General features: G+C 45.4%; 1 protein-coding gene across 1 annotated transcript in view; it reads right to left on the bottom strand.

Moving 5' to 3' along the window:
* Positions 1–15,790, bottom strand: part of LOC142576309 (Golgi-associated plant pathogenesis-related protein 1-like) — a 158,275-nt gene that overhangs the window by 14,402 nt on the left and 128,083 nt on the right. Inside the window, exon 5 of the mRNA XM_075686386.1 lies at positions 14,202–14,285. Within this exon, the coding sequence (XP_075542501.1) occupies positions 14,202–14,285 (84 nt within the window). The remainder of the gene's footprint in view (positions 1–14,201; positions 14,286–15,790) is intronic.

Genomic DNA, 15,790 nt, shown 5'->3' on the forward strand with positions numbered 1-15,790 from the left:
GGGAGAAACAAAAGTAATTTCAGTCGCTGCATAATAGATGGGCTCATAGCGGGCGCTGTTTTTTTACGCGGCTACCCATATACCGGAACACTAGCAATCACAGAAAGACAAAGCATCTTGCCGACGCAATAGAAGTCTACAGCCAGCCATTCCATTACAAATGAAGAGACCGCTTGCCGGGAAACCCTACTTGATGGAGCGCTGTTCCGGAAATGCCGATATAAAGGCAGAATCGCAATAGATGACCGTCATGACTCTGAGCAGTTGGACAAGGGCACGAAGCAATCAAGGCATGATGAGGCTTTGAGCTGTATCGCGGCGGTTATTGCTTTGACTAGAACAATGTTTGAAATACAGCGGAATGACGGTGAGCCGAAGGGCATTCATGCGCTGCTCACTGTCGAAATACTCGTAGATAACAAACAAACAAAAAAAAAACGAACAAACAAACAACCGCCGGTAGAAGGCGAGGTGATATGCTAATCTACAGAGCAGGCAACCACTCCCCCCACACACTAAGTAGTAAGTGGTCACAAGTCAGTAACGGCCCGATAAACCGGGTGTTTTGACGCTTTGAACAACTCAGGCTGTCGTTGTAAACGTCACAAAAGCGACTGAAAGATTACTTTAGTGACCTTCGCATTACGACCCTTTAGGACCACGACACCGTGATCTGGATACAAGGATAGAGAGGTGGCATGAGTGAGTTGGTTAGTTAGTTAGTGAGTGAGTGAGTGAGTGAGTGAGTGAGTGAGTGAGTGAGTGAGTGAGTGAGTGAGTGAGTGAGTGAGTGAGTGAGTGAGTGAGTGAGTGAGTGAGTGAGTGAGTCAGTGAGTGGGTGAGTGAGTCATTCGATCGTGTGCATGCGTACGTAGCTGGGTCGTTTAAGATTGCAAGTATGAGACGCTTGAATTTGCATGACATAAGCTATGTAGAAGAAGAACAACTTTATTGACAAATAAAAGGCTCAGTGGGTGGCGCCTCTAGCCAAGGGCCCCACTGACTTCCGCCAGTGTTCTTTTTTTTTGTGTGGGTGTGTCTCGATACACGTGTTTCACAATACACATGACAGATAGGCATTCGGCCGGTACATACGAAATCCTTCGTTATGAAGGTCATTTTGTTGTATAGGCGTACGTTATAGAGGCGTCAGTTGTACGTATGTGTGTACGTTACTTTATGCGAAACAAAATGGAAAGGTAGGCCTATGTAGGGCCAGCTATCCCAGAATCCTATATACGCTACTCAACTAAGAAGAAAGAGGAAAAAGAAAACATGGTCATCGAGAAGCAAATATTACCATCGCACAAGACACGAAGCAACAAACAGTGCCACTATAACGAGCACCGGAAGGCCAGTCCACCAGCACTTGGGACAGTCACCCAGCGCCCAGGAAGGCGGAGGGGGGTAGGTGGAGACTAAACACCTTCCCTCCCCCCTCGTGTATACATATCTGCAGCTTCCTTATCTGCACATAAACCTGACCGTGGAAAGGACAGCACGGCAGCGGCATGAATACGTTATAAAAAAGAAAGCAAGAACAGTGCAGAGGAGACAAATGAGATAATGTCACTCAGGGACAGTCCACGAGATTAGCGTCAAATAGGAAGTCACGCAGGGCGCTGACGGCACGCTTCTGCTTATCAGCATGACCACTGTCCAAGCATTTTGCTCACGGCAAGAGGACGTCTGCCGAGGATGTTCAAACGATCCTGCCGACGAACCAGCTACTACTGGTCATTTAGAGGGCACTCTCTGATAATATTGTCACAGTGCCTCGAGCCTGGTGACGCAACGACAGCGTAATCTGTAATGGCAGAGTGACGAAGAGAAGAACGACATCCCGTGCCGCCCGGCATTTGCCGTCTATAATTGAAAAGAATTCAATGCTAAAATTTTCATTTTAGTTTTCTTTTTATAACTCCAAAATTTTGTACAGTGCAATATGTAGATACAATAGAGTGTATATCTATATCACATAAATTTTAATTCACAAAAATGAAAATTTATTTAACCCCCTGCACCGCCCGCTTCATGGCCGATCCCCCAGAGAGGGTTGCGTCAGATCGTAAAGGAAGAGCAGCAACAACTTGCCGTCCGGCACTTGCAGTCTCTCATACGTCTCATGCAGTGCACGTGCTTCTTTCATTCAGTACGAGAACAAAGGGGGTTAACCGAGGGGCCCGACTTTTATCAATCGTACCATGAGTAGCCAACAAACAAAGGCACCAAGGATAACATAGGGAAAATCACTTGTACTTACTAATTGAATTAATGATAAATTAATGGCAATGAAAGAGGATGAATTTGCCGCAGGTGGGGAACGATCCCACGTCTTCGCGTTATCGCACCCTGAACCGCACGCGCGTAATGCATCGCACGCGTAATGCGAAGACGTGGGATCGCGCCCCCCTGCGGCAAGTTGTTTTTTCATCCACTTTCATTGCCATTAATTTATCATTTACTTAATTCAATCAGTAGAGAGAGAAGAAACTTCATTAATGAATGGTCCGGCAGTTCAGTTGTGGTGGCAGTAAGTACAAGTAATTTCCCCTATGTTGTCCTTGGTGTCTTTGTTTGTTGGCTTTTCATACAGCACAGTGAATTTGGCTACAGACAGGTCAGTCCAGAAGGGCTCCAAAATAGCAGTTCACGACCGCCTCGTCGCGACTTTCATCCCTTTCACCATGTTATCTAAGTTTTCATAATTTACACGTGATTTGTCTTGCTTTTTAGTTTTCTAGGCCTTCACTGTCCCTTCTGGTTGGGCCCTACAGGTGGCCTGGCCATCTCGTCGTCTGGGGAGGCTGCATGCTGTCATTGACGAGAAGGACGACAAAAAACAAACAAACAAACAAGCAAACAAGCAAACAAGCAAGCAAGCAAGCAAGCAAGCAAACAAACAAACAAACAACAGATGGTGTTGGTGTGTATAGTGCTTCTTGATATTTTCTTTTCGTTTACCTTTTCTTTTGCCCGGGTATAGTGTACTCCGGAATAGCCGGCCCTTACACTTACCTTCCCATTTTTGTACTTCTAAAAAAAAAAAATCTTCCTTTGAATATCGCCCTACTTTTCTTCATGTAATAATAAAAAAAAGGCATCTGAAAAATCCAGCGTAACAGAGAGAGCTTCTTTAATGAAGGCCGGAGAGCTCCACCTAGCAGTTGGCCTCGCATGCAACATATACCATGCACCATCTCGTACGTCACTGTTACGGGATGGCGCACGCAAAGCCCAACGTATACTGCCGCAACATACGCAAACGCGCACTCTCATAACAGCGATCTTGTTAAGGCCAGCAGCGCCACGCAGTACAGAGTTGAAAGCGCCAGTTCACACATCGCGGAACGGGCACAGGCAGCGCTGCTACAGCGAAGGTCGTGTCCAGGGCGCTTGCGTAATCAATTTCGCTCGTGAACGAGCGCTCCAGGCGTGGTACTCTCATTCTCGGCCTTGTATTTTCGCGCTATACTCGTCATATCATGAATAAATGCGTACGCCAACTCGCCCAAATTTCTCCAGAGAACGCGCACACGTGTAATTTGTAAAGCTGCGACCTATGTAAACTCAACACTGTGTGGATATAATGTACGCGGCGCGAGCAAGGCGCACGCATTCGCAGGGAGTTTGGCTTTTCTGTCAAGAGAGACAGCTCTACTCCTGCAACACACCGATCACTGTAGAACGCAAGCGAGGTTAACAGTTACACACTAGAAGTGAACAAAACGCCCGTATATCGCACACGGGAGACCGCCTACCTCCTTTTCACACGCCTTCGCCTGGCTCCGGATGTGTCAGGAAAGGCGAAGGGGGATAGGCCACTATACACAGCAACCGCGGGAGCATGCAGGGGCGCGATGGCACTATATGTATAGTCAAGGGGCGCATTCCACTAACCTGCGCTAACGTCTTGCAGGAAAATATTTAACGTCACTGGGCATCTTTGTAAACGGCACCACAATGCACTTCAATTCGTTTTTTTTTATTTCGCTAATTTTTCGTTGCAGTTGACGCAGGAGAGATACTATTCCTGAATGATGCGCTTTGTCTCATTGTGCTTAGCTCTCAGAACAGTGTATATATTCTAAAGAAATGTGTAAATTGTGGTGCATACTCAACTGTTCCCTTTCCGTCTCTGCATTTGTGGTAGGTTCATGCTCTTGAACGCGCGCGGGGCTCAAACATTTTGAATAATTTCATGCCTGCTCGCAAGCTAGCAACGTTCGTTGAGTGTATGTAAGCATCTTTCTTTAGAATTGATTCATTGCGGTATTTCTTTAACGATAATACCGCAGACGGTCACAGAGACAAAATTACAAAGTGCCACTCAAAGGACCGGTAGTTAAACAAGCGATGACTTCCGCGACCATGAGAATGAAGACAAGTGCGACAACGACGACGACGGCACGACGACGGCACGACGCCACAGACGTTGAGGGTCTGGGACCGAACCCTGGGTAGGAACTAACTTTTCTATCCGAATTGATTATTTGATTTGGATGTGCTTGGAAATATTGGCAATAACAAAGTCGCCAGATTCTTTGTTTAATTATCAAGCGATGATGATAACATGAGATAAAACAACAGCCCCAGCGGGAGTAAATAACTTTTTCACAAACTTGCGTGAATAGTCCATTGAACACACACGCGCGCGCGCACGCACGCACGCACGCACACACACACACACATACATACACACACACACACACACACACACACACGCACGCACGCACGCACGCACGCAGGCACGCACTCGCACGTAAGTACGTACGCTCGCGGACGCACGCACGCACGCACACACACATACACATGCACACACACGCACACTATAAAACAAATAAAATAAGAAAAGCACGCAAGCCCTCAAATGTATCCACACGAAGCCCATTGCATCATTCTTGCTGCACGGAGTTTGATAACTCAAAATTGAAATTTAAGAGCAGGAAACTTAACACAAAGCCCGTAGTTGCGTTTCTGATATGCTGCATCGAGATTTCAGTTATAGATAGTGAAGCAAACAAATTACTGGTTAAAAGTTACTATACTATAATGAAGCTTTTACACAAACAACATTTCATTGCTTTTTGTACTAATCTACTCTCCATGGCCAGAAATACAGGCGCTCAAGTTCTAATTTTTCATTGATGTGGAAGGGCGTTTGGGCTCTGTGAGGTTATGCTAAGTCTCACTACATAAATACAGCGTTGACTTCATTGGAAAAAGGTTACTAAGGCTTTCATAGTAGATGTCCGTACTGACGCTATTCCATGGACAGTGCAACATTTATATAGGGAAATAACGCTATGGACGATTCATCGCTAACCTTAATGTACACCTCGACTGCCCATAATGGCGAACTGGTTCTGCCAAATAAATATCGCGAAGATAAACATGATGATCCGTACACACGCCGCGAGAACTGCAGGACGAAGTGGTTTTACGAGCTGTATTCTTGTTCAATGCAAATTTCTACATGGATGAATATTTTCGTTTTTCTTGGGTGATATTAGTTATACCGGATGGTTTCGACGCCAAGGAATCTTCTTTTCCTTCTCGATAATGAAGCTGAAAGCCATAGTCGTTTAGCTCACGAATCCTTTATTCTTTTTTTTTTGTGCGCGTGCGGTTTTTGCACCATTGAAAACGTGCTAATCGATGTTGATCCCATCCTGTGTTTTATAAGACTGAAATTATCGGGCGCGGCAGCATGATTGGAGGGAGCAGGAAGTATACTTGAGGAACCTGTGCTTTGCTAAGATTAAAGTGAAGTATGCACTCAAAGGGGAGTGCGGGACGGATTCACACTCCTCAAAACAGGATTTGCCCTAGCATAGCCCCACTGCTCACGACTTTAGCCTCCTTGGACAAAGAGGCAGCAATTGTTCCGCGTGTGCGCATGGTGCACAGGCTGTCCGAAATATCCGCGCCTTCTTTTAAACTTCGAACGACTAGCGAAATTATGAGCCGACCTTGCGCCAAGCCAATACTAGCATGGACAACGAAAATCAAGAACATTTAAGGTGCAATAACATTGTACGTATGTGCTGTCCAATTATAAGCTAGGTGACCTCATCCGCGAAATGTGACAGTACTGGGGGTGGAATAGAACGTTCGCGAACCAGTTCATGCCTCTTCTTGATCCAGGGTCAGGCTGCCCGGCTCGACGAACTTGTCCTTTCGCGCACTGCCGCAAGGAGAAGTCGCGTGGCGCTTGATTTAGACAGCGGGTCCACGCATGGAGAGCCGTTGGCCGTCTCATAAAATGGCGTCGCAGCCTGCTGTTGTCCGTTGCTGTGTTAATGACAGATGAAATATCTACTCCTCGTGAACGGTGCAAAGTTTGTTTCGCCCAAGTGAGCGCATAACTTGTGAATTTATAAGGAATCTAAAATGCGCACTGACTTTTCGAGAACCCTGTGTACGGGGTGTTTTCGCTAGGAATCAGTGTTACAGAGATTAAGGGACGATTTTTTCGGCAATGCATTCTCCATGGCGGTGGGCGCTATAGAACGTGTGTGATAATCACCATTAGATAGAATAATGAACTAAAATTCTCTAGCTATAGAGAAATAAAAGGAAAGGCAGGGAGGTTACAACCAAGTTGCACCTGGTTTGACACAGTCGGGGAGGGGAAACTTGGAGATAAGTAAAGGAAATAGGAAGGAGACAGGAAGTGATCGGCCCACACACGGAAGAGCGCTAACCGCGCAAGAAAATTTGTTCTCCTCATGGATAACCAACCAGCCCGTTTTGTTTACGCCACTAAGTTTCGGGAACACGTAGTAATTGTAAAATTGAAGCCAGCGAACGCGTAAAAGACACCTGTTTGCTGAAAATATTGCGCCTTGCAGCTGTTCGACAAGTACGACCTCGAAATGTGTGGCGAAACTCATCGTTCCACTTAATATATCTGCATAAGCTCTGCGAAAAAATTTTGGTGCGGTTAAGTGTGAGCAGGGCCGTCAGTGCAAATTGCTGCAGGTTTTGAAGGACGTACTTATCGATATCAGTGGTCTCCAGCAAGTGGCTTTGCGTTGCGTACTGGCTAGCTTCAATTGTAAAATTATAGCGCGCCCCGTGAAGTAGCTAAACAAAACTTTAATTGGCTAATTTACACCTAGTCACTCTATCCATTTGTGATTGTTGCATAGAACAGACCATATCATCCACGCGTTCGTGAAAAACGTGTTGTCGAAAAAAAAAATCAACTCCTAATGTCTATTACACTATGTTTTATAATCGCGTAAAGCTTTCGATGAAACACCTGTTATTAGCATAACAATTGGAGAGATAATAATGACACGAAATCTCGAATGATGAAGCAAATAGAGGGTCAATGGGGATGGGGGGGCGGTGCGGGAACGACCCCGAACGTGCACCTATTTTATCTCCGCCCCCACTCGAGGCACGTAATGGTTTCTGGCGAGCCAAATTTAATTAGAATGCACGCTCGTTGTTTTAACGAGCGCCGCAGCGTATCGCTAAGGAAAAGGCGACAGTCGCAAAGCGCGTCAGGCAATGCGCTTTCGGTAAGCGGAGGCACGTCACGCACACGGTACACCTCGGCGTGGAGGCGCGTGCCAGAGAAATGGGCCGACACGAGACGACTGGAGATAAGAGCTTTCTGGGAACCATAAGACGACAGACGGCGTGCTACGCGAATCAAAGGCTCCGCGTCGACATAGTCCCAAGGTCCGGAAAAAATAAACGATTCACAATAGACGGAAATATTTCGTTCGGGTAAAGGGACGAGGAAAACGAAGAAGAGTACGTACTATACGCGGTTGCTCGAAACGTTTTTTGTTGTTCATCAAGCGATTTCGGTGACAGAACTAGTTTTATTTCTAACAAGTATAGTGCGCACTGCACTTTCGCATAAGTACACTACGGTCGGCCGTTAAAGGGAACACTCTAATGCGCGGCTCCCACGTTTCTGGCGCAAGCGTCGGCTGAAGCTAAGTCAGTGCACTGCACAGGTGTGTGTAGAATGTACCGGCGCCACCAACCACATCTTTTGCGAAGCCGGGCGATTGTGCACTTGCCGTAGGGAAAAAATTTGCACGTGCTCTACACTCACCTGCTGCCTTTAACAGTGGACCGCACTGTACACTACCCGTTGTGTACTGTACTTGTATAGTGTCATTGACATTCACGCGGCATAGGAGGGTGTGAAATCTGAACGGGAATCGTACCATTTAAAGCATTGACACAATGACGAGGGTCGGGCTTCCAACCTTGGATCGCAAGTAACCATTTCAATTGGCAGAAAGGCGGACGATGTAGGATACTATACGCGCCGTGCACGCCGACGGACGCGCCACTGGTGGCGGCCTTGCGCAGAACACGCGAGAGAGGAGCCTGGCGCGCGCCGTAGTTTGTTGTGTCGTTGATCGTGCTTCTCTGTCTTATTCACGTTTTCAGAGCAAGATAGGCAACACCATTCGCACGTGTGGGGTGGCCAAAGCTTCACGGAATGTCGAAGAAGAATTGTTGCGGGGTGGGGGGCTCAAATACAGGTGAAAACGTGCCGGCGATACGGTTCTAATCATTCCCGGCAAAGCCTCATCAGCGGGAGCAACGGTAACAAAAATGGATCGTCGCTTCGAAGGGAAATTTCTTGTTCTCATCCTTTCCTTTGTCTCGTCGGTGTTTTTTTCCCCTCGATCATAGTTAGACGCGTGATCAACGAAGTTCGTCTGCAGTGCAGCATGAGGTTTAAAGGCATTTCGCTGAAGTTCGGAATGCTGTTTGCCGCTTATATTGCTTTCCGCTTCTTTACCGCGTTGCGCTGGCTAGGCAGCACGACTGCACGAGCGCATTGCGTTGTATGTTAAAGCTACTGAAGTTCGCAAGAACTGAAATTGTTGGTTTCATGTGGCGCGGTAAATCCTCGCACCAGCTGTCGCGCACTTCATGTTTTTACATCTATTTTATGCGTGGCTTCGCACATGTTTAACTGTTGCTAGTTGCTCCATGGATAACGCTTGTCGATTCTTTTGATCTGCGAAGTTTTCACACTGCCTTGTTTGTAAAGGGTATAAATCACGCTGTGTCTTATCGGAATGATACCAAGGAAGTGCTTCTTTAACAGCTTTATTCTTTTCGCCCGAGGGCATCTTAGATATTGTTTGCGTTTTTGGAAATGTGTTTAGAAAATAGGTAATTCAGGGCGAGAATTGCTAATAGCTGCTGCATATGGTATTTTTGTTCCATTTCTCGCTGAAAAGTTCGCGTCCCGTTTGGGAAGTCATCACACCTCGATGCTGCCTGAGCAAACTTAGCACGCCGAGTGATTTGTTTGTATCACAACGTAGTCCCTTCTTGCATGTGAGTTTTGTACTCAACTGAATTCTTTCTCATACTTACGCTGTAGACGACTAAACCGGGAATTGCCGCCAGCGCTTATCTACTTTGTCTGGCGCTGCTCTGCCTTTAAATATATCCTGTGGCACCTCTCTCTAGTAATATAAAAAAGTACTGAAAAGTTAGTCCGTCTTTAGCTTTGTACGTTTCCAAGCAGCTCCCTTGGGGAATTTAATATTGCACAAACTGCAGCGGGAACGGTAGTTCATCGGCGTATGCAGCAGAATTGCATCGGCGGTACAGCACTAACAGGCGCTTTTATTAACTCGAGCATTTGGCGACTTCGTTGGCTAGTGTACGCGTTTCCATCAATAAATTGGCAATTACTCTTCTTGAGGCGACTTTGACTGCACTTATTCGGTGACGTCACATGTATTCATCGGCAGAAAAATCACAACGGCATATGCAGAGATTGCACCGTGCGGATTTGTTCGATATAAGTCGGTACTAACGACGGGGGCTTGTTATTCAGGTGCAGAAGCAGCATTGCGGCAAGGGTAGAATAAAAAAAAAAACCATCGAGAGATCGCATCACTCAACAAAATTTATCGGCTAGTGAACATGAGCTCCACGTCATGTAAATGGGGTTCATGGCGTTTGTCTGCGGGACACACCTTGCACGTATGTGGACCATGTTGTCCCAAACACCAGTAACATCGTGTTGATACCCGCTCACACAGAGGTCAGCATCTTCCCTACAGCTGTCACCGCAGAAGAAGCAGCCTGGCACTCGAACAAAGGAGAAATCGCAACCGCGAACTTCAGCCATCCTTGCTGCAAAGGGTTGGCGTCTGCTACTGCTCCCGCGTGTACTGTTGGAAGCATCCGCTAGGTGGCTTTCAGTGGCGCCTCTATAGGCGGTGCACGAGGCGTATACGCAGAAGTAGCGATTTTGAAAAGCGAAAGCCCTCTATAGCTAACGAGCTCCCCTGGATCACTGCTGTGCCGACGCCGGTAGCCGAATCCGCGACCTTTTGGGAGTGAGCTGTGAGTGAATGTCTGATTCATGGGGTGGGGGTTCACGTCCCAACACAACACTGGGGCCATTTGAGGAGCCTATAGTGGAGGGTTCCGGATTAATTTTGATCACCTGGAATCATTTACAGCATTCACACAAGTACATGAGCGTTTCTTGCATTCCGGCTTGCATCGCGGAATGCGGCCACCGCGGCTGGGAATCGGACGCGCGACCTCGTACTCGGCAGCAGCACGCCATCGCCCCCTGATCTACCGCGGCGACTCTAGCGCAGTAGAGATTGTGGCTCTCCACGTTGTTATCGCGCAACGATAGCGACGCTTTTAAGCTCCATGGATTCACACAACGGACGGAATGCCACGGACGAACATGATGCGGCTGAGCTGCGGCGAATCGCGTTACTTGACAGCTTGTACTACGCATATATGCGGCGTCCTTGCGCGTGGCGTGACATTCGGCCGCACTGAACCACGTCGTGCTCGTCCGCGGAATTGGGTCCGTCATGGCGATCCAGCTTTAAAGTATTTGAATCGAATGGGGAAAACTTTTTCATTCGTGTAATGGATGAGAGCCAGAGGGGCCTGTCTCGCTTCCGCGGTCTGTACGCGCCTGCGGCACAGACTGTTGTAGTGACGTGAACCGCTTCCGCTTTGCGCGTGGAGTAGCAATTATACGAACAAAAAAAGGTTAGCGAATTCTTTTGGACCCCAGTTTCTGTTTCGTGGGTAAAATTAACCGGAATTTATTACTCTGTAGAAATTAGCAGCGTGTACTTTTTTTTTTCGATATCTGTAACGTGTTATGAATGGGTCAGATGACGGGCTTCGTGTCAGTCATTGGTAACACTCGTCTGACTCTGCCCGTAAAAAGTTAATTATGTCTAGGTTTCACAATTACTTGCTTCATTACTACCTCGAGTAATCTGAAAATTAACGCTTTTGTGGCAAAATCAAACCCGAGGAAGTAAGTTAATTATCGCATCTTCCCTATTTTTATGGTATTTCTAATGCTTTGTCTGAAATGAACTATATATATATATATATATATATATATATATATATATATATATATATATATATATATAATATATATATATTATATATAGATATATATATATATATATATATATATATATATATATATATAATCAGAATATATATATATCTATTCTGATTTCCCGTAGAAGTAATGGCCGCCTGATCAAGTAATTTGGCTGCAGAGTTACAATTGTGCTATCTGCCAATGGCAATACTTAAAAATTTGGCGCAGCTAAACACACACACACACACACACACACACACACACACACACACACATATATATATATATATATATATATATATATATATATATATATATATATATATATATATATATATATGTGTGTGTGTGTGTGTGTGTGTGTGTGTGTGTGTGTGTGTGTGTGTGTTTAGCTGCGCCAAATTTTTAAGTATTGCCATTGTATATATATATATATATATATATATATATATATATGTGTGTGTGTGTGTGTGTGTGTGTGTGTGTGTGTGTGTGTGTGTGTGTGTGTGTGTGTGTGTGTGTGTGTGTGTGTGTGTGTGTGTGTTTAGCTGCGCCAAATTTTTAAGTATTGCCATTGGCAGATAGCACAATTGTAACTCTGCAGCCAAATTACTTGATCAGGCGGCCATTACTTCTACGGGAAATCAGAATGAAATCGCAGCTATGTTTGCAAGGCTATCGAGTTGAAACGAATTAGGAGAATGGCACCAGTTTCGAGATATGCGCCGTCGAACTGGCAGTAAAAACGCAGTTTTGCTCCACTTACTCTTTAAGAAAACGTTCTTTCACGCATTGAAAAATGAAAGCAACTGGAACGCCAATGCATTTTGCCGGACACTTTGAAAATTATGTCGTAACTAGTGTAGTCCTTAGAAATCTTTCCAAGTGGGTACGCCTTGCGAACTCTTCGGCTACAATTCGTAAATTGAAGTATGTTCCGCAATGCATCTAATTGGAAGTTGATTAGCATAATTACGTTAATATTCAATTATGCATTTTGATTTCACTCAGAAGTGATGGCCGCCCCGTGGAATAATTTAGCTCAAGATTTAGAATTACGTTATTTGCGATCGGCAATTAAAAAAGTATATATTGGTGCAGCTAAAGAACAAGAAAAACCCAAAGCTGGTATTGGCACCTGGCGTGCGCACAGAAAGCGTCTTGACATGTGAACGTTCGCACTCCAAGAACAAAAGAAAGTGCCGGTAACTTGTTTAAGCGGGAGTAGGCGCTTTTCGCATTTTTTTCTTTTCAATAATGCTCCATTCCGGAGAATTATCGGGCTTCCTCAATGTAGAGCGTTATTATTATTATTATTATTATTATTATTATTATTATTATTATTATTATTATTATTATTATTATTATTATTATTATCACATATTCTAAGGGTCCTTTACGGGCATTAGATAGGGGGTTAAAAAAAACCCAATAAAGTGATCATATTGCATAACACAGTGAAAAATAAGAGAAGCATAAACAAATATGCGCAGAGAAAAACAGGGAACATATCTGGATAAAAGAAGTGTTTGAGTACACGCACACACGTCGACCACAATGCTCAAGACAATGTAAAAAAGAATACACTTCTGATAATAATCTACTAAGGATCAGCACAGAGTAAGCACTTCAGTTTGTTCACAAATGCGTCGTAATTATTTTCGGAAACGATTTCTGCAGGTAGTTTATTGCAATGATAAATGGCAAGGAACAATGGCGAATGACGCATAAGCTTGGTGTGAGCTATCTTGGTTTGCACTTTAAGGCAGTGGTCTAATCGGGGAATTATTATTATTATTATTATTATTATTATTATTATTATTATTATTATTATTATTATTATTATTATTATTATTATTATTATTATTATTATTATTATTATTTATGGAAACATACAAGCACACAAAGGAAACAGGGTGGGAGCAAGCTGACAACCGCCACTGAGAGGGACACAACGCCTGCCTACTCTTTAGGGAGGAGAGAAGGAAAGGAGAAGAAAATAGGAAACAAAAGAAATAGGAAAGAAAATAGGCAATAAACAAGTGACAGAGACAGGGACACAAGAAAGTAGGAACATGGAAAAAGAATGTCTATAAACGGGAGGCCAAGTCACAGTTGTCGTTAAACTCTGCTTGCATCCAGATACGAGTGAACGTACTCTATATATAGAGGAGAGACGAGACTCGCAAATGGAGTTAAATGTGCGAGCAGCGCCTATACGGCCGCTTAAACCAGTTACCGCGGCACTTTGCTCTTGTTCTCGGAGTGCGCACGCCACACGAGACGGAATGCACTTCCATTACGATTTCTCTCCTGCCAGCTACGAAGAGCGGCGTATGTTGCCGGCGGAGATTAGGCGCACTTGCCAGCTGACGATCAGAGACTGCAGGGTGTCGATGATTGAGCACTAACGTGTGCTTGCGCATATATACTCACTCATCGTCACCTCGTCACTACAGCCAACTACGTGACCAGGAAACCCACGGCACAAGGACACACACGCCGAATACGTCAAGATCAGTTTGGTTTGATTTCCTTATCTTGCCGCACGAAATTTGAAGAAATTAAGGATTCAATCCTCCCTCCGTTCAGAGGAAGCCGAGGCTTTCTTGATTTCGCCCCCCTGAAAGGATGGCCTCGTAAAGCGCGACTTTCTGGACACCTTCTCCTTTCCGAGAGTGCCTTATTTTTCTTTACTGTCCTTATAATGCTGTTTTGCCGTCGTTTAAAGGGAAGAAGACCCGCTGTTAGAAGACCACAGCGAGACATTTTCGTAGCATAACAGAAAGAAGGCATTTTGTAGCCTGGAACTTCTTACCGGCCTGAACGTGGAGTATGGACGGGTCGAGCAGGAAATCGTAGTACCTGATCTCACTGTACCAGTACCGGGCGACTTGATCTCCTAGAGCGAGGAGAAAAAGAAAACAAAACGGCAGTATAGTGCACTCGCTCTGGCAAACATGCGTAGTGTATTAATAATTCTCTGTCCATGTTCGGCATGGGTCCAACGAATTATAAACCCGCATCGTGCTCTAATCACGTGCCTCCCAACGCAGGGGCCAACAACATCGCGTGCGATGACTGTCGTCGCGAGTATAGACACTAGAATACATTCTTCGTGACATGCCCTCGATGCGGTATACAGAGACAATCGATCCCGTGTGTGCCAGCTTGCGTTGATGACAGAACACTTTCGGAACTAACCATTTTGGGAAGTAAAGCTCACCTGCCCGTCGCAGCTGAGCACGACGAAGAAATTTATTTGTCATGGTTCTCAGGCGAAACCAAATTGTACGAACGGCTTCAGGTCTGACTGCTGCTAACTTGTGTCGACGACTGTTATCGTATGTATTCCGTCTATCTCTCTATTACCTACTTAGCTTTCTACCTTCCCCGTATACTCAGCGTATAGCGCAGGAAGGCGGATTTTTTTCTGTTCTGGTTAACCTCACTGTCATTCTCCTTTCTTTCAACAAGGCCGATTCTTGGGCTAGTTGGTACGGTTTACTCATAATGGCAAAGCCTTTAACACAATTTCAAAAACAGACAGGGACGTGACAGAGACACAGGACAGCGCTACTGTGTCTCTGTCACGTGCCTGTCTTTTTTTTTTTTAAATTGCGCTAAAGGCTTTGCCATTATGAGTAATCCTTTCTTTCGTCCCCCTCTCTCTCTCACGGGGGTGCGACTGTCCCTGCATTGCGCATTAGACGGCAGCGCCGTTTTAAAGCCTGTAGTTTCTCTTTCTTGCTCTTAATCACTGAGAACGGAAAGGATTGTCTGGCAATTTTAAACTTAGGGAAAAAAGTGACGTTGTCTGAAAGGTGGCTGTCAGTTCGTCTAGGCTAGTAAAAGCAGCACGGTACACAAAAACTTTTCGTGAAGAACCAAGGAAAGAAAGTGAAAGCTTTGCGGGATCTTCGAAACTCCGCGGGCAGGTAGTTTCACGCGACGTCAATACCCGAGTCACTCGATGTTTCACGCGTCTAATGAGGTTTTCCTTTCACACTTTCACATACATTCATCCCATTAGGCCTCTTACACTCAATGCGTAGCCTTTGGCTTTTGCTGCTGCCTTCTGTAACCAGCATACGACGTCATATTAAAATTAAATTATGGGGTTTTACGTGCCAAAACCACGGTCTGAGTATGAGGCACGCCATAGTGGAGGACTCCGGATTAATTTTGACCACCTGGGGTTCTTTAACGTGCACCCAAATCTAAGTACACGGGTGTTTTACGCATTTCGCCACCCGATCGAAATGCGGCCGCCGTGGCCGGGATTCGATCCCGCGACCTCGTGTTTAGCAGCCCAACGCAATAGCCACTAAGCAACCACGGCAGGTCGTGCCATCTTCGACGTTATGTTAAGTCAGGTATAGTACAAGCCACGGTCACATGCTTCAC

This window comes from Dermacentor variabilis, chromosome 1 (assembly GCF_050947875.1).
Source record: "Dermacentor variabilis isolate Ectoservices chromosome 1, ASM5094787v1, whole genome shotgun sequence".
In the NCBI taxonomy this organism is placed as follows: domain Eukaryota; kingdom Metazoa; phylum Arthropoda; class Arachnida; order Ixodida; family Ixodidae; genus Dermacentor; species Dermacentor variabilis.